General features: G+C 43.6%; 1 protein-coding gene across 1 annotated transcript in view; it reads right to left on the bottom strand.

The window, feature by feature from the left end:
* Positions 1–25213, bottom strand: part of CD247 (CD247 molecule) — a 94929-nt gene that overhangs the window by 8858 nt on the left and 60858 nt on the right. The window contains exons 2-5 of the mRNA XM_072648740.1: positions 9210–9313; positions 8711–8767; positions 6711–6791; positions 1793–1825 (exon numbers count right to left, since the gene is read on the bottom strand). Coding sequence (XP_072504841.1) covers positions 1793–1825; positions 6711–6791; positions 8711–8767; positions 9210–9313 — 275 coding nt within the window. The remainder of the gene's footprint in view (positions 1–1792; positions 1826–6710; positions 6792–8710; positions 8768–9209; positions 9314–25213) is intronic.

The following is a 25213-nucleotide window of genomic DNA, read 5'->3' as shown; positions in this document are numbered from 1 at the left end:
ATGGGAGATGTTGGACAGAGAAAAGAGGTCTTCAGTCCACAGCAAATGAGTCAAGTCAAGAATAAGAGTCAGAAGGGACCTCAGCTCATCTAGTTCAACTCTTTCACTGGGCTTTCTATGAACAGATTCTGATGCAGTTAAGAAGCAGTTAAAATGACGAATTTAGCATCAAAGGAACCTGGATTAGAATCTCAGCTCTGTGACCCATGACCTGTGTGACTTCAGGCATATCAATTAAGTTCTCTGAGTCTTAGTTTCCTCATCTGTAACCTGAAGGGTTTTGACAATATAATCCCCAAGATCCCTTTCTGTTCTAAAATTTGATGATTCCTGGTGTTTGACCCCAGGGAATAGAAAAGAGAGTCAGGAAAGTGAAGGGATAATGGAATGAAGAAAAGCTAAATGCCTGGAAGCATCGGGACCAGGTCTCACATATGGTACCCACTCAATACGATGTTAGTGAACTCTGCTTCACTATTGGTAAAGCTGCAAACTGATCCAACCACTCTAGATAGTAATTTGGAATTATATAAAGAAAGTGACTAAAATGACCATAACTTTTGACCCAGAGATTCCCTTATTGACCTCCAAGGAGGTAGAACGCAGAAACAAAATTCCCATAATTAGCAAAATAGTCATGGCAACCACTCCTTGTAGTAGCAAAGAGCTGGACACAAACTGGGTGCCCATCAATTGGGGAAGGTTGAAAAAAATAAGGCATGTGAATGTAATGGAGTATTGTACAGTAATAAGTAATGGACATGAGGAATTCAGAGAAACACAAGGAAATTACTATGAACTGATGTAAAATGAAATGAGCAGACCAAGAGAACGATTATGAGCTAGTAAAAATTAGTTTGACAGGTTTGGCCCCAACCCTGAGGATGCACATATGACCTGGGCACTGAGCATTCTCATCCTTACTTCCCCAGCCTCTTGATGGCTGGAACAATTATCATTAAGTTTCCTGGGTCCCTGTTCTTCATTCTTCACTCATTAGGCAATTCAGAAAATGCCCTTATTTCACCAATTCTGTTATCTTGCCCTATGGATGCAGTCAACTATTAGTGCCAAGTTTATCTAAATCACTAATTAAATTTGAGCCTCAAGGTACTTTGGGCCTTGACTGCAGTGCAAGAATCATAGCCCAGTTGCACATCTGAAGCTGTCCCTACTGTGCGCTGCCCTCAGACTATGAGTCACACACCAAGATTTTTCCCATTGGCACCTGTTCTCTTCTCTTTTGAGTAGCAGTTAAGTCTTGTTAACTGCTTTCCCAGTGTGGTTCTGTAACTCTTCCTCCAACCCTCTATTCTCTCCTCCTATGCTGCAAACATACGTGACTCCAACAAAATGAAAACACCACTAAAAGGAAGTTGAATTCTGAGTAACTGAAAACCCAGTAAAGGCCTCCTGAGAATAGATAATGAAACACACATCTCCCTGAAGGCAGAGAGGCTGGGGACTATTAGGACTGGATATTGTATATACTGTCCCTGTACTGGGCATTTTGCTTAATTATTTGTTTTTCCTAAAGGAGGATTAAATCATTGGGGAGGGGAAGATTACATTGATTGTGATATTTTTAAAAAGGGATGAATAAAATGTATTTTAAGCATTTGTTGAATTGAATTGAATTCAGCTCTCTCCATGCCCTGACCCACTTTTTCCCCACATGGCCTCCCCTTACAGTCCCAAACCCCTGCCCCAAAAAGCACACTAGGTGCCCATCATTTGGGGATGGCTGAAAATAATTATGGAACATAGATATATTTTACTTTCCCCTACTCACATTGTAGACGCTTTCTGTAGGATTCTTCCTTCTCTGCCAAGAGAAAAGAACAAAAAAAAGGTCAGAAGTGGGGAGAGATCTCTTCGCACGCAGAGGGGAATTCAATCGATGGTTGTGTCTTTAGCGCATGGAGTTGTTCCTGCCTCTTTGGGATGGGAAGCCCTTGCTTCTCCATAGACTCCAATGATTAGCAATCATCTTTGAAGGGAGACTGAGCTGGCAAGTGGGGTTAACTCTGTGTCTCCATACCCGCCATCAGACACTCACGATTTGGGCTCAAGCTGCTTTGACTGGTCATGTCTCCATTTTTCTCCCTCTTCTTTGAATGACACCCTGTGTTGGTGAGAGGCACTCAGAGAAAGCCCCTCCCATGACCCTGCTGATCTGAGCGCAGCCAAGGCAGAAAGCTTGCCTTTAAAAAGCAACTTTAGCTAACTCCATGTATGACAGATCCATAACAGGTGGCTATGGAGTCGGGGATGTTTGGGAACATCCCTTACCCGGGAAGCTACTTTTGCTCCCAAGTTCTTTTAGCTTACGTGACTCTCCCTATTTCTGCCTCTTGGCTTCCTTCAAGCTCCAGCTATCATCCCACCCCCTCCAGGAAACCCTTCCCAATCCTTCTTCATTCTAGGGCCTTCTTTCTGTTGATTATTTCCTATTTTATAGCTTGTTTGTAAATAACTGTTTGCATGTTGATTCTCTCATTAGACTGCAAACTCCTATAAGGCAGTGACTGTCTTTTGCCTTTCTTTGTATCCAGAATACTTATCACAGTGCCTGGCACAAGGTATGCACTTAATATATGTTTATTAACTAATAGCTAAGTTCCATGAGACCGCAAAATCTGTCCTATCCAAATGTTGTATCTCCTTCAGGCTCTAGTATGAGACTCTGCAGCTAGCTGTACTTATATTATTCAGTCATTCAGTCATGTCCAACACTCTGGGATTCCATTCGTGGTTCTCTCAGCAGAGATCTTGGGGAGGTTTTCCATTTCCTTCTCCAGCTTATTTTACAGATGAGGAAACTGAGGCAAACAAAGTTAAGAAACTTGCCCAGGGTCACACAGCTAGAAAGTGTCTGAGGTTGGATTTGAATTCAGGTCTTCCTGACTCCAGGCCTGGTGCTCTATCCACTGTGCCACTTAGTCGCCCTGATTAAGGGACCAGGGTTCAAGTCTAGATATACCACTTTTTACTTGTGACACTCCAAGCAAATCACAACCTTTCCAGACCTCAGTTTCTTTAGCTGTAAACTGAATTAGACTAGATGAGTTCTAAATTTCCTTCCAGCTCTAAATTGATGATACCTATGGTTCTTTGGTGCCATTACTAAAGAAAGAGCCCCTGAGTGGATGGAACTGTGGTCTAACTCAGTGTGACCATCGTAAGTCAAGAACCATTTGCAAACTCAACTCAACCCCAAAGCATATTAGTGCTGCTATCCAATGTGGTCATCCTCTGCCTTCTAGGGAGGAAGAAAGAGAAGCCATACTCCTTTGTGCATAGCAATATGCTCTCTCCTTGTGGTTGTTTACCCTTGTTTTCACCGCCAGGTCCCCCCACTCAGGGGGAGATTAGCATCAGAGAGAACACCTCCAGAATGACATCCAGGAAACCAGCAAGGGGCTGGGTTACCAGACATAACCAGGTGCTACACGGGAGTTCTTGTATGTAAGATATGGGGGTGGGTGCAGGTAGGGTTTCTTATCAAGAAAAGTGGGATATATAGAATGGGGGTGGGTTGAGGCAAGTAGAAGGGGCAGAGGGTATCTGCCCTACCTGTGGCTAGACATGTTAAAAATCCCAAAACTCATTCATTTGGAATGGATGTCAGAAAACTCCCTTCCCCACAATAACAACTTTTGGAACCTACTGCTTGGCTGGAACCAACTTCCATGAGAAGTTCAGTAATACCACTGACCATTCATGTGACCTTGAACATGTTTCTTGGCCTCTCTGACCCTGTTTGGCCATCTATAAAATGGGCATGATTGCTTCCTTTACTAGGTGACTGTCAGCATCTGAAGAGGCAGCAGAGGCAACAGTTTTATGAAGTATAATGTGCAATGAGCTGACATTTTCATAATGTTTTGCAGTACAAAAATCATTTTATGTTAACATTTGATCCTTGTAACCGTCCTATATGGTAGGTGTAGTGTTATATCCATTTTGCAGAAGAGAAAGCTGAAGACTTACTACCCAGGACCACATAGCTACCAAGGGTCCTAGGTCTTCCTAACTCTAAGTGCAGTGGTCTATCCACTAGGCCACATTGCCTCCAAAGAACTTTCAATTTGGAGACAGGAGACTTTGGTTGGATAACCAAATCTGCTGGATGAGCAGGGCCTCAGTTTCTTCTGTAAAATATGGGAAGGGTGTATGGGGAATACCTAATATTTCTGATGTCCCTTCTGGTTCTAAATCACAAAACTTCATCTCCTGATTCCAGGCATTTGCATTGGCTGTGCCGCATGCCTGGGATGCTCCCCTTCCTCACCTCTATCTCTTGGCTTTCAGAGCTTCCTTCAAGATTTCCCTCAGTCCAACTTTCTACAGGAGGACTTTTCCAATCCTCTTGCTGCTGCCAACCCTCTAAGATTACTTCTGTCTTTATCTTGTAAGTACATAATTATTTGCATGCTCTCTGGACCACATTCAATGAGAAAGATTCATTGACCCTCCTCGCAGCACACCTGGCCATTCCAGGAGATCTCTTAGGAGGCAAACATGGCATCTGTAGTCTCTTTTTGCAAAGCAGGTGTAGGCTTGCTTCTCCAGCATATTTTGGTTGCTGCCCTCAGGCCCTCTGCCACTGACCCTTTATCCTCATGTCCCCAGTTAATGGGGCTGCCAATGTCTTCTCCAAGCTACCAGAGTTAAACACTGCTTGCTCCCAAATAATATATGCTCCCCCTCCAACAACAGCAAACAACAGAAATCTGGGCTGTGCGGGGCAGTGGATAGAGATCAGCCTGGAGTCAGGAAGACCCAACATCAAGTCAGGCCTCAGTTCCTTATTAATGGTGTACCTTAGGCAAGTCACTTCACCTCTGTTTGCCTCAGTTTCCTCAGCTATAAAGTGGGGATAATCGTCATAGCATCTGCCTCCCAGGATTGTTGTGAAGATCAAACCAGACGGTAATTATAAGGCACTTGGCCCTTCGGAAGCACTGCCTAAATATTTGCTCTCGTTATTTGTATACATTTATATTTTAATTTACATAAATGTGCCTCTTGTGGACAGAAAATCCTAACTCTCAGTGTGTCAGTCCGTTGATCAAGTATTTTCAATAAGCTCCAGACACTGTGCCGAATGGTGGGGAGTCAAAGAAAGGCAAAGGAGCTCACAGTCTCACGGGGGAGACAGTAAGGAGACAACTGTGTGCAAACACGACGTACAAGGTAAGTCAGGGCTGGTTACAGAGGAAAGAAATTATGATTAAGAACTGGGAAAGTATATAAAATAAATGAATCTAGACAGCCTTCGGGAAGGGTATTTAAATCCTTCACAGAAGAGCACTGGAAAAGACAGAGTCTACCAATGGTTGCAAGGGTGGGGAATCTGCATCCCTGAGGCCACGTGTGGCCTTCTAGGTCCTCAAGTGCAGCCCTTTGACTGAACCCAAACGTCACAGAACAAATCCCTTTAATCAAAGAATTTGTTCTATAAAACTTGGACTCAATCCCAAAGCTGCACCCAAGGACCCAAGGTTCCCCACCCCTGAGGGAAAATGAACCAGATTGGATCTCTCAAATCAAGGCCATGATGTGGCTGGAGAGAGAAGGCCCCACATGGGGCTTGTCCCTGTAAAGTCATGAGCCTACCTATTAGAGCAGCCTAGACAACCACAAGGAGAAAGCTTTGATGCTCACCAAGGAGCCGGCCTTCTCTTTCTCCCTCCCCTAGAATTATAATAGTGTACACACCCCGGGCAGTAACACCAACCCTGACAGCTTTCGGATGGAGCTGGGCGATAGCTCTTGACTTTCTTTAGGAACAAAGATGATAAACTCAGACCAAAATGCTCCAGAGGGCAAGCATGCATGGTGCAGCAAAAGGAATGCTGGGTTGAATTATACTTTTGAAATGTATAAAAGAGAACTGAAAGAAGGCCAGAAAGAAAAAAGCCCAGAGGAACAGGACAGCTTTGAAAGTTACGTGCTAAATTTATTATAGACTTCAAAAGAAAAAGCAAGCTGTACAGAACAGACATTTGCAATTTCACGAACAATCCTGTTCTGTGTACACAACAGTGCTTGTAATAGGAAGCATTCATGTTTATGCCAGGTGCTTTACATATAGGATCTCACAGTAATTTTTGTACCACCTACCTTACAACTTTGGAAGACAATCTCTTGACAGGCCTTAAGACACTCAAGAAATCTGAATGATGAGGAATTATCCCTAAATCAGGCCAGTCAGCTTTGCTCTGTTCCATAACCGGGACCTTATTGATTTCACAGTCACGATGGAGCCTGGGTCTCTAGTCACATTGGATTGTGACCTTCTCCAGTTCTGGGGGAACCTTTCTGTGCATCCCCAGTGCTTAACACATGGCCCAGAGTAGGTGTTACATGAGTACTGACTGACTGGCTGACAATGGGAATAATAATTCAGCACTGCTAATGAATAAAATCAAGGCTCACTGATGGTGGGTCCAGAACATCACCATGGGTGGGTGGATAGAGGATGAGGATTAATTCCTCCTGAGGAGCTGCTTGAATCCCATAATAATCAATCATTTGGAGGGGAGCCTGGCAATGAGGTGAGAGAGGGACAGTCTGCCTCTGATCGGCACAAGGTAGAAACGAATGAACACAGGGAGGAAAAAACATCATGGGAACAGAGGGCAAAGCCCCAGAGTGAGCAGTGCAGGAACAAAGGAAGCCACAGAAAGAGGGGAATTTGGCACCTGTTTTCCTCCCATCTCTGGGTCACGGCCTCTTCTCTTATCTAAAATGTCATATTCTTCTCTTCGTCCTGGGGAGAGCTCCTGAAATAGAAAGGCAAAAGTCAGTGGAGAGTGGATAATCCAGGGGAGGAGAGGAGAAGGTTCTAGAAGGAGAGGGCAGTTTGGTGCCAGCACTCTGGGTCTGGGTCTGGGGTTTGGGGAAGGCGAGGAAAGTAAAACCAGACAACTAGGATCTGGGTGATGGCACCAGAGAAGGAACAGTCACACACTGACTCTTAGTAGGCAATTTGGTATGTTGTGGAAGAAGTCAGTATACTTGACACTGGAAGATTTGGACTGAGTCTTCACTTAACCCCTCTGAACTTCACTGTTTAAAAAAATGTAAGCTATTTATTTTTTAAGCTATTATTAGCAGCTCCAGAAATGTCCCGTGTTTCCAGTAACCTAGAGAGTGGTGGACATGAAAGAGACCTTCGAAGGGGGGTCTCCTCCTGGGCAGGACTTGACTCGACTTGCCTCAGACAGGTATCCATACTGGACGTAAGGTAAGTAGCCCTGAATTCCCCCAGTAAATCTTGAGAAATTGCTACATGGCCAATTTGCACATAATTACCTCAGATTTGCATGACTACCCCAAAAAAAGTCATTACCGCTAGAGTGTGAAATAAAGTTCACAGGCTGTCACAGGTGCATTGAGAGCCAATCCTCTGGGGACTCCTGTAAAAGGGGGCCAATGGTCGCATCAATAGAACAGGCCCCCAGCAGGGGGAGCACAACAACTCAAGGGAGAGTGAGGCCACAGAGAACGGAAGAATCGAAATGGGGAGGATCTCTGAAAAACACAGCTAGGAACCTGGGTTTGGAGTTCTTCAGGCACTGGACAATCTGATCTCTTTTCTTAAAAAGTCATAAACCAGCAAGAACACACTGAGGGGCCATAGTGTGGTTGGGGAAGTTCTAGACTTGGAGGCAGGAGATGTGGATTCAAATCCTGCCTGCAACAGTTAACTGTGACTTTGGGTAAGTCCATCAAACTCTTGGAGCCTCAGTTTCTCCATCTGTAACATGTAGATAATAATACTTATGCTACCCTACTTCACAGGGATGTTGTGAGTGATACTCTGCAGAAACTTAAAATACTAAGTAAACGTGAGTTATTATTTTGGTGGTGGCGCAACTGCCATGGGTGGCATCGTATACCTAGTACATGGTACACTACAGTCTCTGCAAAGCTGAGGATCTGCAGAAGTCCATGGTAGGTGTGAGCAAGGGTGTGCTGGTAAATGTTTTAACAACTGGTTCTCCAGGAAAATAAATGTACACATGATACACTTTTCCACATAATTAGTGTTAATTAATCTTTCTACCATGACTTTCTGAAGTCTGGACAATCAGCAAAACAATCAGCCAGGCCCTGGTTTGTACCATTGGATGATTTCTGGGGTGTAAATGCTCCCACTGAAAATTTAACAATCAGTTTTTGAGAATTTGTTTAACCTGGTTCCTGTGTACCCTTGGTTATGAGCAAGTTATAGCCTATTACAAAAAACTAAAAAAGGAATTACATAGAAGAAATCATGTAAAAAATGTCATCCAAGAAGCATCTGACTGGGCACACAGCAAGAGAGAAGGATCCACAGTAGACAGCCTGCATCATGTTCCTTTGGTATCCTTGAGACAGCAGGAGGACACAGGGGAGCACAATGGCTGGACCCTCTCTATGGAATTGTGGTAGGACAGAGTTGAGAGTTCTTTAGGGTAGGTAGGCATGGATGAGATGTGATGGACACTGTTGAAGACATTACGTATCAATGAGATCTGCCTCTTTCTCTTTGTCTCTTTCTGTCTCTGTCTCTGTCTGTCTGTCTCTGTCTGTCTATCTCTCTCTGTCTCTCTGTCGCTGTCTCTCTCTGTCTCTCTCTCTCTGTCTCTCTCTCTCTGTCTCTGTCTGTCTCTGTCTCTGTCTCTCTGCCCCCCCCCCCCCCCCCCTAGATACTTACATTGTAGAGTTGATTCTGGTCCTGTTGGTAGCTGGAGATTTTGGCAGTCTTACTGAACTAAAGAAAAAAAAGAGAGAGAAAGGGAGAGTGTAAGAGAAAGAAAAAACAAAAACAATATTGACCTCATATGCATACGCCAAGGATTCACCGAGAATGAGGGGCCAGGCTCCTGGCCTTGAGAGGCCCCATTCCTGTGGGTTCCCAACAAAGGCTCCCAGCACCTGATGACCTTTCTGTAACTTGCCACCCAGGGTTCAGCAATTACTTCGCTGGAGCTCCCAAACCAATCCAGTACCACAGGCACTTGGACATCTGTTCTGTGCAAAGTGTTGTTCTAGAGGCAAAGACCAAATTAAAAGCAGTCCTTTGGACTTCAAATCCAGCCTTCTTTCCAATGTATTACCAAGCATTTGACTGTACCCCGGGGAGGGAGTTTCCATGCTGGGCATTCCCCAACCTGATGAAATCACAGGTTTGAACAAGAAGAAAAGAGACCAACCTTTGCTCTCAGGAACAGGGCCGTGATGATGACTCCATAAATGAAGAGGATGCCATCTAGAAGGTAGCACAGTCTTGGGTCTGCCAGTCCAAAACTCTGGGCCTCTGTGGGAAGGAATTGTGTCATAAGAGATGGGGAGATTCAAACTCTGTGCTCATGTGTAATATGATGAAGTTAGACTCAATGACCTCCTCCCTCCTCTCTTTTCCTCCCTCTCCACTCACAGGCTTATTCTGGACTGTTTTCCAGGCAGGACAGTTTCACAAGAAAAGAGCCCCTCGGCTTTCAGGGAACCTCCCCCCACTTATATAGGAGGGTCCATCTTGCCCAAGTCCATCCCCCACCCCAAGTGAGGATAAAGGCAGTAAATTCCTATTTATGACAAAAGCTCCCATCTCCTCAGGTTTACTTATAAAGTTTTATGAAACATTCTCTTCAGGCAGGCCAACATCATATGAAAAGAAAATATCGGGGCTAGGATCTGAATCCAGGTTCCCAGACAGTCTAACTCCAAGGTCAGTGCTCCACCTACTGCTTCACCCTGTTTAACTGGCATAGTCAGTATCCATCAAAGAGGTTTTATTTTATCAGCACCTACTAAGTCTTAAGGAGTTTGCCACACGCGATAGCTGTATGCATGTTGACCAGCTGAGAGTTCATTCATGCAGAAACATTTATTAGTCATGTGCTGTATGTAAAGCACTATTGTGGGGGGAGGCATAGGAACTGAAACCTAAATCACTATCAGTGGAAAGGAAATTATTGAAGAATCTGCTGGTCATGGGACCTTTCCATATGTGTTTTCTCCCACTGGGGAATTTTCTTGAGAGCAGGGACCATCTTACTTTTCTATTTCAATCTCAGAGCTTATCAAAATGATAATAACTTTCCTTCATTCATATTCATTCATTCATTCATGTGCATTCATTCATTCATTCATAAGAAAGTTCTCTTCCTTCAACGTGTAAAATAGTAAGATGTAAGTAATCTCACGATCTTGCAGAAGAGATAAGATATAAACACACATCATTGTGTGTGTTCGTCCTTTGTTGCCAAAGAAGACCATGCCATCAGAGAAATGATGGCATGACTCCCACTTGACTTTGTTTTGAGTGAGGGAGGGCTGTGCAGGTCACCAGCCTCACTTCTCCTCCAGAGCCATCTGAATCCAGTGACCAGATATTCATCAGGATGACTGGAGATGACCCAGGATGAGGCAATTGGGGTTGTGACTTGCCCGAGGTCATACAGCTTGTGAGTGTCAAGTGTCTGAGATGAGGTTTGAACTCAGGTCCTTCTGACTCCTGCACTGGTGCTCTATCCACTGCACCACCTAGCTGCCCCCCCTGCCCCACATCATTAGTACAAAAGGAAGATGTGAACTTCACAGACTAAAACTAGCTAGTCTTGTGACCATGGCCAAGTCCATATACATCTCTGAGTCTCAGGTTCCCCATCTGTAAGATAATAGGGATAATAATGAAATATCCATGTCACAAAAGGGCTCCATGGATTATAGCTAGATTTAGAATTGAAAGGAAACTTAGAGGTCCTCAATTCCACTGCCCTCATTTTACAGATGAGGAAACGAAGGCCAGAGAGGCTAAATGACTTGCCCAGAATCACATAGCTACTAAGTGTGTGAGACAGGATTGGAACCCAGGTCTTCTTGACTCAAAGTTCACAGCTTTGTCTACACTGCTTTGTAACCATAACATACCACAGAAATGCCAGTAACGATTATGATTATCAGTAATAATGATAATAATAATAAAATTCTTCTCAGTATTAAGACTTGACTCAAAGACTCCCATAAAGTCTTTCATAATTCCAGTCCTGAGCTCTTTCTTGAACTTTTATGGCACTCCTATATGTGAGCAGGCCATTTAGGGTTTTGTTTTTCTCTAAGTGTTCTTCATGTGCACATTGTCTCCTAGGCTTCCGTTCTACTACCTCTGCCATTTTGTATTCCAAAAGACCTAGGTAAGTAAGGCTAGGTTTGAACTCAGGACTCCCTATCCACTGTACCATCTAAGTAAAGATTACAGAATTTAGGTGGAAGGATCCTAAAGCTCTTATCTTGTTCACTCCCCTCATTTAAAGTGGACATGGTAGAGCACGCTTGTCATCCCTGCTACGAGGAAGGCTGAAGCTAACGGACTGCTTGAGTTTGGGAGTTCTGAGTTGTAGTAAGCTTGAAGTCAATCTCAAAGCCACGCTAAATCGGTATTAATAATATAGTATAGTAGTATATGTGAAATATACTACTATACCATATTATTATATCTGCTATAATATAGTATATTATTATATGTGATATATAATACTATACTATATTATTATATGTACTATAATATAGTAAGCCCACAGGAGTATGGAAAGCCACCAGGTTGCCCAGGGAGGGGTCAGACTGGTCCAGGTTTGAGTGGAATGCCTTTGTACCAATGAGATCAGGCCTGGGACCAAAAGCCGGGATGACATAGGGGAACTCAGGCTCAGAAAAAGTAACCAAACCATATTTTTAATCAAGTGTGTACTATATGTAAAGGACTGTGCAAGAAAGCAGAATAAAAACAATTTTTTAAAATGGCATAATCCCTCTCCTGAAGAAGTTTACATTCTGTTTGGGTGTGTGTGCATGCATGTGACATGTACGTAAATTAAAAAGATAAGGAGTAACAGAAAGAGGTATCAAAGTGATCTGGGCACATTGAGAAAGAAAGAATGTTAACTATGGGGAGAGAGGAAAGAACTTGGGGAAGACTTGATAGAAGAGATGGTCCCGAAGCAGAGCTTAGAAGAGATTCTAAAGCTGGAGCCCAGAGAGATGGAACAATTTGCCAAAAGCCACGAGGCAGTAATTGGCAGAGCCAAGGTTGGCAAGGGTTCTCACACCATGCACCTAGTCTGCCAGGTGGTGGGCAGCCACAATTACTGGGCTCTGTTCTGCATCATGGGTTGGGTTGGGTTTGGTTTTTGTTTCCTCTCTGCCTTGCATCCCTGAAGAATTTTAGCTGTTACAGGGTTTTTCTGTGTTTGGGCTTCTTCCTCCAAGGCTCCATCCTCTTGGCATTTTTTACTTCTGTATTTTAAGTTGCTGGCTCTGTCTCCTGGCTTGCAGCAGGTGTGCCCTGCCTGGGGGAAGCTAGACAAGGGGCTGGCTCCCCCTCGTGGACCCTGGTACACCTGCAGGCTGCAGGGGCAATTCCCCATCCCCAGGAAGATGAACTAGGGCAGTGCTGGGGGTTATGGACCCCTTTGGCGGAGCCATCTGTCCTGCCTGCCTCTGCCAGGTCCCCAGAAACCACTTCAGTTCTGCTTCCCTGGCTCTGAGTCTAGACACAAAAGTGGGGAAGGGAGAGGAGGCTGAGTCACCTTCTTCCTCTGCCACCTGCCTCTCATCTCTTCTCTCTCCTCCTCCCTGTTCCTTTTATCTCTCCTCTCCTTTCTTCCCATCCTTCCTTTCCCCCTTTCCTCCTCCTCCTCTTCTCCTCCTCCTCCTTCTCCTCCATCTTTGTCTTCGTCTCCTCCTCCTCCTCCTCCTCCTCCTCCTCCTCCTCCTCCTCCTCCTCCTCCTCCTCCTCCTCCTCCTCCTCCTCCTCCTCCTCCTCCTCCTTCTTCTTCTTCTTCTTCTTCTTCTTCTTCTTCTTCTTCTTCTTCTTCTTCTTCTTTCTCTCCTCCTCCTCCTTCTCTCTTTCTCCCTCTCTCCTCCCTTTCTCCCTGTCCTTCTTTATTCCTTTCCCTTCTCTCTTTCTCCCCTCACCTCTCCTGCAGAGCTGAGGAGGAACTGGGTCTTTGTATGTGAAAATACTTTGTAGCCTATAAAGCAGTATACAAAAGTAAGATAATATCCCTTCCTTTCTCCTTTTGTTCTCTCTTCCTCTCTCCTTCCTTTCCCTCTCCTCTCTTTCTGCTCTCTTATTCCTTTTCCTCTTTTTTCTCTTTTTCTTCCTTCCTTGCTTCCTTCCTTTTTCTTCCTTCCTTGCTTCCTTTCTCTTTCTTTCTTTCTTTCTTTCTTTCTTTCTTTCTTTCTTTCTTTCTTTCTTTCTCTCTCTCCTTCTTTCTTTCTTTCCCTTCTTTCTTTCTTTCTTTCTTTCTTTCTTTCTTTCTTTCTTTCTTTCTTTCTTTCTTTCTTTCTTTCTTTCTTTCTTTCTTTCTTTCTTTCTTTCTTTCTTTCTTTCTTTCTTTCTCTTCCTCCCCTGCTCATACTTTGATGACAGTACAGGAGTCCTCCATCCATCAACAAGGCTAGGGTTGGATTGGGAGACAGGGAATTTCTCTTGCAGAATCCAGGGATGCAGACGCATGTTCCTCATGGCCTAACAAAAAGAGCAGTGGACTGAAAAACAGGACATTTGGATTCTGGGCCCAGCTTTACCCCCAGCTAATCACCTGCCTGTCCAGGCGCCAGGTTCCCTGTTTTCCAGAAGGCCCCAAACCCTCCCAGCCTAGTTCTCTTTCTGCTCCTGAGGGGACAAGGACAAGCACCACTCACATTCAGTTCATTCTGGCCTTGCCCATAAATGGGAACTTCTGCCCTCCTGCAGAGGGAGGGAGAGAGAGAAATGAGAGGGAGAGAATGAGGACCCTCTCAAATCTCCCTCCAGGCTCTAAAGCTTGTGCTCTGACTTTGCTTGTCTCACCATCGAATACACTGCAGAAAAGGGGGGTGACTTTTGAGGGGAGAGCTCAGGCTCATGACACTTGGCCCAAAGGGTGCATTTGTTTAGTCTCCATCCAGCGATCATGTCAATGACCCACATTGTCGTATTACTGCCGAGCATTTTCCTCACAACAACCTTGGAGGGGCAGGGTAGGTAGTACCAGAACAATTATTTCCATTTTTCAGATGAGTAAGTGTGGCCCAGAGAGGTAAGGAGTCTCACTCCAGGTGTCACAGCTAGGAAGTAGAATTCAGACCCTCTGAATCAGATCCAGTTTTCCACACTTCACTGCCAGCCTAAGACTATTTTTCCCGAGTGTCTTAGTTATCTGCTGTCCTCTTCACAATAACAGCTAGCATTCATATAGAACTTTAAGGCTGGCAAAATGCTTTACCATTTTACCAAAAATTTACCAAATTTTCTTGTTTGATCCTCAAAACAACCCTGGGAGGTGGGTGCTATTATGATTATCCTTATTTTACAGATAAGGAAACTGAGGCAAACAGAAGGGACTTGCCCAAGGTAAAATAATTAGTGTGTCCAAGGTTGCATTTGAAGGCGTCTTCCTGATTTCAAGAGTGCTAGATCTGGTGGCGGGAAGAGCAAATTTCAAATCTAACCTTGGACACTCATTGGCCAGATGACCCTGGGCAGGTCTCTTAACCTCCCTCAGCCTCAATTTTCTCATCTGGAAATTGAGGACATTAATGATACCAACCAGCCAGGTTGCTGTGAGGATCAAATGAGATCATATTTGTGAAGCTCTTTGCAAATCTCAAAGTTCTATATAAAGGTTGGCTATTATAATCCTCTACGCCACCTCGCTGCCTGAAGATAGCTACAAGGGATATGGTTTAGGGGAGAGCGATAAAAGCCTGACTCTCAGATTTTGTCATGATGAAAGACACAAAAATAAGAATGTTTCTTTTTTCTTTTCTTGTAAACCCAGACTAGAGGATTTGGAGACAATATACGGAGTTGTTGTTGAATCTGAAAGGTCTTCTTGAAAACTGCTCAGCTGTTCCTTCTTAGCCTGCCCTATAAAATGAGAACAGCGAAATCATGGAGCTGTAAATCCAGAACAAATAAAAAGGAATATGTCCTCCCACTCTGCACAGTCAGCAGGGTGGGGACCTGGGGAGAAGTGGGGGCTTCTGGAGACAAAATTTTTTTTTAAGGGATGATAATAACTTTATGACTAATGACAAGCATGCCACACGCGTTTCAGTCAGGGAGTAGAGATTAACCCCATCTCTCAGGCTTTAGACAAAGCAACAGATCTCTTTGGCATTCAGGCAGAATGGGATCCTGCATCCCGCCATCCATGGTGTCCATCCAGCCTCGACAAGCACTTATCTACGTGCCTGACCCTGTAATAGTCTCTGAAGATACAAAGACAAAACATTTCCTGCTTTCAAGGAACTTCCATTTGGCTGTGAGAGACAACACATACATATATAAGTATGTGCAGAATAAGTTCAGAAATACAACACTTACATAGTACAGGGAGTTAATGCAAGGCAAGGCAGCTAGGTGGCACAGTGGATGGAGCACTGGGCCTGGAGTCGGGAAGACCTGAGGATAATACAGCAATGAAACTAGACATGTGTCTAGTATGTAAACATGTAACTATGTAAAATATGGAAACTAATAAACATGTGTTTCTGTTTGTCCCAGTCTCATCTGTAGAATGAGCAGGAGAAGGAAATGGCAAACCACTCCAGTATCTCTGCCAACAAGTCCTTAATCTTGTTTGCCTCAGTTTCCTCTTCTGTTGAATGAGCTGGAGAAGGAAATGGCAAACCACTCCAGTATCTCCGCCAACAAGTCCTTAATCTTGTTTGCCTCAGTTTCCTCTTCTGTTGAATGAGCTGGAGAAGGAAATGGCAAACCACTCCAGTATCTCTGCCAACAAGTCCTTAATCTTGTTTGCCTCAGTTTCCTCTTCTGTTGAATGAGCTGGAGAAGGAAATGGCAAACCACTCCAGTATCTCTGCCAACAAGTCCTTAATCTTGTTTGCCTCAGTTTCCTCTTCTGTTGAATGAGCTGGAGAAGGAAATGGCAAACCACTCCAGTATCTTTGCCAAGAAAACCCCAAAAAGGGGACACAAAGAGTCAGACACAACTGAAAACAACGACAAACATAAGGTAATTTGGGAGGAAGGGGACTAGTATTTGTGGAGAAAGGGATGGGGATTAGGAAAGACTTCCTTGGAAGAGGCTGGTGCTCTAGCTGTGTTTTGAAGGAAGAGAAGTTCCATGAGTCAGAGATGAGACAAGGAAGGAGTCCCTGGAAGAACCAGGCAGGATGCAGGTTCCTAATGCGTTTACATAAATGTCCAACACATGCAGGTGCTTGTGGGGGAGAACAAGATGTCCCAGATCTCAGGAAAATTCCAGGGACATGTTGATGTCCTAGTTCTTTCAGCCTACTCCCATATGGCATGAATTCGAGGCCATGCATCATCCAAGTTGCCTGTAGGAGGATTTTCTCCAGTTTATCTGGATCCTGTCTAAAAATGTGTCTCCCCAAACTGAACAGAGATCTCCACATGTGATCTGACCAGGGCGATCAATCAATCATCAGCAAACATTTATTAAACTCCTACTATGCGTCAGGCATTGTGCTAAGTAAACTATCACCTCCTTTTTCCTGGAAGCTGTGCCTTTCTTACCGCATCCCAAGATCTCAGAAGCTTGTTTGTTTCCTAAGTCAGTCTGGACTACAGAAGAAAGGAGGCATCACACCCTAAATCTGTTGTTGCACAAACTCTGGACATGGATGCCTTGGAGGTTACCATTTCACCTTGGGCCTCTAAGTCTGAAAAGATGGTCTTTTCCCCCCAGCACAGCCCCTTACCCTTCTTCTACTGGGAGGTGTCAAGGAATCTCCCTGATACTTAACTGAGAATTGCACTACCTGTATATTCACCAAGGACCACCTCTATGTGTCCTGAGCTAGGACAGATACAAAGAGAATATGACCCAGTCCCTGCCCATTGACTAATAGATCTCCTAACACCTACTTGACCTAGGACATTTCAAAGTCTTTTCACAGGAGTCATCTGGAATCAAAGCTCACAATCAAAGCTAGGGAGATCTCTAGGCTACCACCTCCTCTGGCCACCTTTCTACCCCCATCTATCTACTCTTCCTTTATTGTTGTGATCCTAGGTCACAGCCAACTCACCCTCCCCTGAAGTCAAAGCATTTAGCAATCTGGTCTTGGGACACCTCTTTAATTGTACCCCTATTACAACAGAATTGTGTTTTCATGTTGTTTAAACAGAGAGGTAGCATGGCAGCCAGAAGGAGGAAGAACACTGGGCTGGGAGGAGTCAGAAGGTTCCTAGCTCTGCTCCCTGCTATTCACATGACCCCGAGGAAGTCACTGAGCCTCTCTGAACCTTGGTTTCCTCATCTGTTAAACAGAATGGACATACACTATCTCATAGGATTATTGTTAGGAAAGCACCGTGTAAGGTGAAAAATCTTATATAACCAGTAAGATTAATAAATTAAATCATACTATTATTTAACTTCTTAAATAGTTCTTATTACACTTTTAATTCTCAAAGATCAAAGATAAAGTGTACATCCTTCACATTCAATACAGCCAATATGTGATAATACAATTCATCTGTGCTACTGGCAATCAAAGCTAACCTCTTTTATTATTAAATAATAATATCCCCCTTCTGACATATACCAGGCAGCTAGATGGCTCAGTGGATAGAATGTTGAGCCTAGTGTCAGGAAGATCTGAGTTAAAATCCTGCCTCGGATGCTAGCTATATGCCCCTGGGCTATGACTTAACCCTGTTTGTCTCAGTTTTCTAATCTGTAAAATGAGCTGGAAAAGAAAATGGCCAACCCCTCTAGAACCTTCACCAAGAAAACCTCAAATGAGGTCCCAAAGAGTTGAACACGACTGAAACATCAAATCTGACGTATACCATTCTTATTATTGAATGTAGGAGGCTACTAGCTTTGAAGAACCCTTCCACATTATTCATCTAACACATACTGATCACATATTCTGTTCAAGGAACTATAAAAATTCTCAAGTCAAGACATAAAAATAAAAATTCATATTTCTATAGCACTTTAATTATTATCCTCCCTATTTTCCTGAAAATGAAGCTCTAACTAGTCAGAGACATTTAGGTTGTCTCCATTATAATGTATGACTATATTTGTAACCCCAGGGTTTAGCACAGTGCCTGACATCACTTAATAAATGTTCTATATATTATGTCTAATCTATCCGTTTAATCTTAACCATCTATTCATCTATCCATCAATCATCTATCTGGGCAGCTAGCTGGTACAGTGGGTAGAGCACCAGTGCAGAAGTCAGGAGGACCTGAGTTCAAATCTCAACTCAGACACTTGACACTCACTAGCTGTGTGACCTTGGGCAAGTCACTTAACCCCAATTGCTTCATCCTGGGTCATCTCCAGTCATCCTGATGAATATCTGGTCACTGGATTCAGATGGCTCTGGAGAAGTGAGGCTGGTGACCTGCATAGCCCTCCCTCACTGAAAACAAAGTCAAGTACAAGTCATGTCATTATTTCTCTGATGACATGGTCTTCTTTGGCAATGAAGGACGAACACACACACACATAATCGTCTATCTATCCATCCATGGATAGATATCCATGGATGCATCCATCTGTCTATCTATCTATCTATCTATCTATCTATCTATCTATCTATCTATCTATCTATCTATCTGTTTGTCTGTCTGTCTGTCTGTCTATCTATCTCCTGGAGCTGGTATTTGAATGTAGGTTTCTTGGTTCTAAGTTCAGTACCCCTTCCATTCCTAAGAGATGCAACAGACCAACTCAGGTGGACGAAGCCTTCTTTGCTCTCTGCCTCATCCCTAAGTCTAACACCTACAGCACATAAAAATGCCCTGAAGTCAGCCTTGGTCCCTCCTCAATGACGCAAAAGAGAGGCAACTTCCACATCACACCCCTCTGACCTGGACTGTAGGATTCCCCTGGGTTCCTACACCCAACTGATGATGAAGCTACTTGCCTAGTAAACAGGAAATCTGGTGCCCTTGAGGAGGAGGCAGTAGCTTGGGGAATTTGAAGTACATAGTTGCCTGAGAGAGGGTGGGGGGAGGAGAGGTGGTGCTTACACAAAGCTCCCTATCAGCCCAGATAAAGCCAAGCTGAACAATCCTTCCTCTCCCTTGCCCAGGCTCCTCCCCACATGCCAATTCTGGGACACATCTGGAAATAAAGAAGATGTCCCAAAGCTCCAGCACAGTTTTTAAAACCATACTAAAGCTTCAACTGCATAGCTTGGGAAATTCTCCCTTAGATTCAACAAATACACTTCACCACAGCAGGAAAGATCTGTGTTAGACATAGAGAATAATTTTCTGTCCGTTAGAGAGTATAAGTTCCTTGAGACTTGGGGCTAGGTTTTGTTTTTTCCTCTTTTTTTGTATCCCCAACACAATGCCTAGCACATAGTAGGCACTTAATAAATGTTGATCTCAATTGACCAACCATTTGAAATATGTGATATACTAGAAAGATACCTCTCAAGTAGGCTGAGAGTTTGCCTTCCCCAAGTGGAATTTAGGAATAGGTAAGATTCTGACCGTACTTTCTGCCAGCATTGTGCTTTTCAGGGAGGGAACATGGGATGGTGAGAGAAGCATTTTACTGGATTTAAATCCCAGTTCTGCCACTTATTACCCATATGGCATCACACAAGTCTCTTCACCTCTCCAGAGCCTCAGTTTACTCATCAGTAAAATGGAAAGTTGGAACTAAGTGACCTTTAAGGTCCCTTCTAGCTCTGAATCTATGAGTCTAAAACTGATGAATCAGATTGTTGCTGCGTGGTGTGACAGAAAGGATGTTGGACCTGGAGCCAGAAGAAACTCATGTTCAAATCCGGCCTCGGATACTTCCTAGCTGTGTGACCCTGGGCCAGTAACTTAACCCTGTTTGCCTCAGTTTCTTCATCTGTAAAATAAGTTGGAGAAGGAAATGGCAAAACACTCCCGGATCTTTGCCAAGGAAACTCCAAATGGGGTCACGAAGAGTCAGATATGACTGAAAGGACTGAACAGTAACAAAATACTACTTGTAGTCTCTACATTATAGGGTTCCTGAAGGCTCAAACGAGATAATGCATATAAGCATTTCTGCAGACTTCATGGTTCTAGATAAATATCTGTTAAGCTTTTGGGAACTGAATATGAGGCTTCCTTTGGTTATGTGGACAATTAGATGGATAATGATGATAACGATAACTAGACCTTTACATTTTGCTAAGCAGTTTACAAATATCATCTCACTCAATCCTCACAACCACTCTGAGAGGTAGGTGCTATTAGCCCCATTATACAGATGATGAAACTGAGACTAAGAAAAGAGCTTGTAACATTCCTGGGGCTTGATTCAAATTTGTATTTTCCTGACTCCACATCAGGAGCTCTATTTACTATGCCTTCTAGGGTAATAAAAATACCCATGTCATAGGGCTATTGTAAGGATCAAATGAGATAATAGGACAAGTGATTTGCAAACCTTAGGTTTGTTATGTTTATTTATATTTATGTATAATATTTATATTGCTATGTTAGCTATAATTATTCTTACAAAAACCCTGACGGAGTGTACCCCGTACATGTCATTCAGCCTCATATCTAGTCTTCAGAATGCTGTCATCTTTAGTGATGGTGTGATCTACATGCATACTCACATATGTGTGACCATAATCACACATTAATATGGGAATTGGGGGTAGGGGTGTAGTAGGATGAGACATGTGCCTTCCCCATCAGACCTCAGACAGACAGACCCCCGGACACCTGTAAAAGGACTCAAATGTTCAGTGTCAAGCCTGTATGCTCTCCCTGGCTGAATCCCTCCTCATCGAATCAGAGAGATCGTAGGAAGGAGGAGGGGAGGAAGGGTTCATCTTTCTCTTTGTTGTCCTGGGGAGAGGGGACTCCAAATTTTATTAAAACAGTTATTCTCAGAATCAACACTCTTTCATTTCTGACTTGAGAATTCAGCCCTGAGGGGAGGCTCTCCTGGAGAGGATCTGCAAGAATTATCCAGGGAGTAGATTAAAGATTAGGGGAGGAGCCTAGGGTAATTGTATAGAGATATATAGATTAGATCGATAGATAGATATCCCCCAACTCCCTTACTCTGTCCCCTTGAAGAAAGGACCTCCTTATCAGGCAGGTCTCACTGTAGTAAACTCCAAGAGATGAATATCTTCTTTAAAAAAAAAACCAAACCAAAATCTCTAGGACAACTAGAAGACCCTTCATTACTCGCCTCTAGGCAGAAAGGCTCAGCCCCACTCTCTCCCAGCTTGGGATTCACGGTCCCCAAAGACGCAAGCCCTAAGTTAAAAATTCTAACTGAAAAACGCAAAGAGGTTTTAAGGTGAGTTAAAGGAAATCGAGCGGCAGAGAGAGCAGGAGGGAGGGAGGAGTTAAGGGCGCAGCCCAGCCCAGTGAGCCCCTTTCTCAGTGGGTCCCCTTCCTCCCCTCCCTCCTCCCAGCTTCTCTTAGTGTGGTTAGAGAGAACAGTTCACCCTCCCCTCTGGGCCGACTTTGACAGCTGTTTCTCTGAGTTGGAGGTTTCCTGTGCAGCGCAGCAATTCAGAGGGGAGGGGGTTATCACAGCCTGATCTCCGTATCTGAGGCACTCACACATGCACCCGCCGCCCCCACATGCGGTCCCTTCTTGAAACACCACTCTCCACTTCCAATCCCCCCCCATCCCCCTTCACTCCCTCCCACCCACCTAGGCTCACTCTGAGACCTGTCACAGGCTTCAGAAGCCTAGGGGTCTCCCTGGTGTCAGGCTCAGGGGGCTAGGAAAGGTGTCCAGTCCTGGGCTCCAAACCTGAGGCATCTTCTGGTTAGGATAGGGAAACCCCGCTCGAAAGTTTCCAGGTAGACCTCAGTAAATGCTTGTGGATGGACTCCTGAGACCTGGAATCTGCTACATGCCCACCCCAAACATGCATAGACATAGTCACGCTTCCACATAGTTGTATATTGGACAGGAGTTTAGAGTCCCAGTTTAACCACCAAATCATTTTTAAGTAATTTGGAAGAGGTCATACTGTAAGTAGCATGTCCACATTCTGGGCGCTTTCTATCAGAAGCCCGACTAAGGTGGGAGCCTGAAAGCTCAGGAAAGTTCTCAAGTGATGAGCTCTCCCCATCTGAGTCTTTCTAACCCTCCATCAGAGAGGGAGCAGGAAAGAGGAGGGGTCTGGCTATGTCTGTCTCTGTCGCTTTGCTCACACAGGGGGACTCCAAAATGTCATCATAACAGCAGTTCTCAGAATCAACAGACTATTTCTGAGACTTATTGCATTTTTGTGATATTAGGAAAATAAATCACAATAATAAAAAAGATATGATAAATCTGAGAGGTCAAAGCCTACATTTAATATAATGAAAAAATCTAAATTCAGAGAAATGTTGAGCAAAACATTTTGCCTCCTCCTAGATTAAAATTTCACAAATACCAAAAAGCAATTAAAAAGCAAACACAAATACTTTAGTCAAGTAAAACTACACTCAGCAGCTTCTTTTCAGGTTCATACTATGAAAATATGATCTATTGATTTCCAAGATATTTGCCATCTTTCTCTTCATCCTCAGTGACTGCTGAATCCACACTGATGGCCCTCCAATACTCTTACCTCAAAATTTGTTAATCTCTGAGATTTACTCTTTAGAATTAAGACTAAGAGAGAGCTTTCTCTCTCCCTGATCAGAACCCAAAGGATTCCCTGCCTCAGGCCAGAGAAAGAACATTCCTTGCCATGGTGGGAGGGAAAGCCTTTCTTTGCACAGCTACAATTAAATGTTGGGTCAACCCATATCTAGAAACTATATTTTCTTCTGCCAAACAGTACAAAATGAAGGGTCTATGACAGAGGTTCCCAAACTTATTTGGTCTACTGCCCCCTTTAAAAAAAAATTACTCAGCACTTCCCTGGAAATCTACTTTCTTTGATCCTTTAATGGTTTTTTGAAATTTGCATCATTTCAAAAATATATTTTTTTTAAATGACATCTTAAATTTAATAATTTATTGTAAATTTGTGGGGTTTTTAGCGCACTGAAATTTTGATGATGCAATTTGACATCCCTTAATATTATAGTATAGTAAACAAGTCATTACACACACGTATTCCTGCAGATGCATGCTGGACTTCTCGATGATGCACGACACTCGCCTGCCAACACTTGCTTTTTAAGACCTATCTGTAGACTTGGCCACCGATCTGTTATAACTTTCATTTTGGGTAGCTATTTGGAAAGTTTATTTGGAAAAAAATGTAATCACTATGACTTTAACTGTTACACAACAGATGAAACATGTATGAACGGTTTTCTTAATTTTCTTCTCTTCTTTCCTTATACTTCCACTGCCCCCTTATTTTTATTCAACACCCCCAGTTGCACCGAGGCTACTACTGTGCCCCCCTCAATTGTTCCAGTGCCCCCCAGGGTACTTTGGGAACCTATGGCCATGATAAAGGCTGATGGACAACCTGGATCAGCCTCGTCAGGGCCGAGATACTCTTGAGCCGCCTGGGTTTGAGTTCAGGCTTTCTCACTGACTGTGTGACTTGAAGTAGTTCATTTATTTCTTAGTTTCCTCATCACTAAAATGGTGATAACAAATTTGTACCAGCCACTTGAAGTCACCTGGGTCAACCCCCTCATTTGAAAATAAAGAAACTAGTTTAATTCAGCTAACATGTGCCAAATGCTTTATTGTGAGCAGGGCACTGTGCTAGGAACAAGACTCTGTCTTTGTGGATTTTGTACTCGAGTGGGGATACGAGACACACACACATATATGCACACATACAAATACAAACTAATACATGAGGGCAGAAGAGCCTCAGTTTTCTAATCTGTAAAATGGGGACATATCTACTTGGACTACTACCTCAGGATTGTTATGAGGATCATATGGGACAATGTTATTTTTCATTATTATATCATATCATATCATATAAACCATATGTATCAGAGACAGGCCTTGCATCCAGGTTTTCCTTTGACCTGAGGCCAGCTTTCCTATTATCTACTATGTGATGCCTCTCATTAAATGCTAATTTTTTATTAACAAACCTAGACAATTCTAAATCTATGAGTTTTAGAGGACACCTGCATTGGAATTCCTAAAACTGATCCAAAAAGGGGTAGGGTAGCCTTCTCAAGGGACCAGATAACTTGCCTGAAAAGTGAGGTACCTTTACACCACATGGGCCCATGAGGCAATAAGCATTTGGGGAAGCCTTTGACTTTCCCACCACCCCTCACCTTCCCTCTCCCCACTTTCTCTTCATTGTGGGTAGTCTCACTGTGAGTGCAATGGATCAGCACATGGAAACATTACCTAGGTCCTCACATTTGGGGTTGAGCCTAGAGCTTCTATCTACACCCCTCAACCCAAGCCATATGCCTCCATTGTCCCCAACTCCCCAAAAGACTATGGCAGCGAAGAAATAAGATGTGATTGAGTAAAACTCTGTTTTCTGTTTAAGAAAAAAAATCTGTAGATACAGAAAACTCATACCCACAGTGAAGTGCCCACATATCCCACCTGGTTCATGGTGGTGAGCCTCAGTGTGGGCTGAGTCTGTTCGAGGGAGTTCAAGAGACTCCTTATTTACTGTTCCCTCTAAATTCACTGGGGCTTGAAGGACATTTTCTCCTGGTCCAAGTCATTTCTGAAATAGGTAAAGTGGGAATCAGATGGGTGGGGGTTGAAGAGATGGAGAGCACTACGGAGCAGAAAGAGATCCCCCCTTCGCCTCCCACCGTGTGTTTTTCAGTTTGCCAACACAGCAAACAAAACCCACTCGATGTGATCATTCGTTTGTGACGCACTTAATCATGGATCAAAGATCCCACAGGTTCTTCTGATGCTGCCGCGAGCCTTGCTGGTGGGTGTACAAGTACACGCTCACACGCACACATATTCACATACACACATACACTTTTGTATATTGCCTGCTTTCTTTTTCTAAATTTTTTAATTTAAATGCTTAATATATGACAAGCATTTCCATGACATAGTATAGTAATAATTTTAAAAACAATTGTACATGGAATGCAACAGCCTAAACTCTCAGTTGAAGGATTAGACAGGAAGGAAAAAATGGACTTGCTGACTCAACGTCATGCTTGACTGGGGTCCTCTGGGTCTCAGAGGTCTTTTCCATTCTAAATTCTTTGGTCCTACAGTCCTTTTATATTTCTATAGGTGTCTGCAGTGAATTAAACAATAGCTTGAAACTAGATTGT

This window comes from Notamacropus eugenii, chromosome 2 (genome assembly GCF_028372415.1).
Source record: "Notamacropus eugenii isolate mMacEug1 chromosome 2, mMacEug1.pri_v2, whole genome shotgun sequence".
NCBI classification, from domain to species: domain Eukaryota; kingdom Metazoa; phylum Chordata; class Mammalia; order Diprotodontia; family Macropodidae; genus Notamacropus; species Notamacropus eugenii.
Note: the sequence above shows the minus strand (reverse complement) of the source record. Positions and strands in the feature narration are given on the sequence as shown.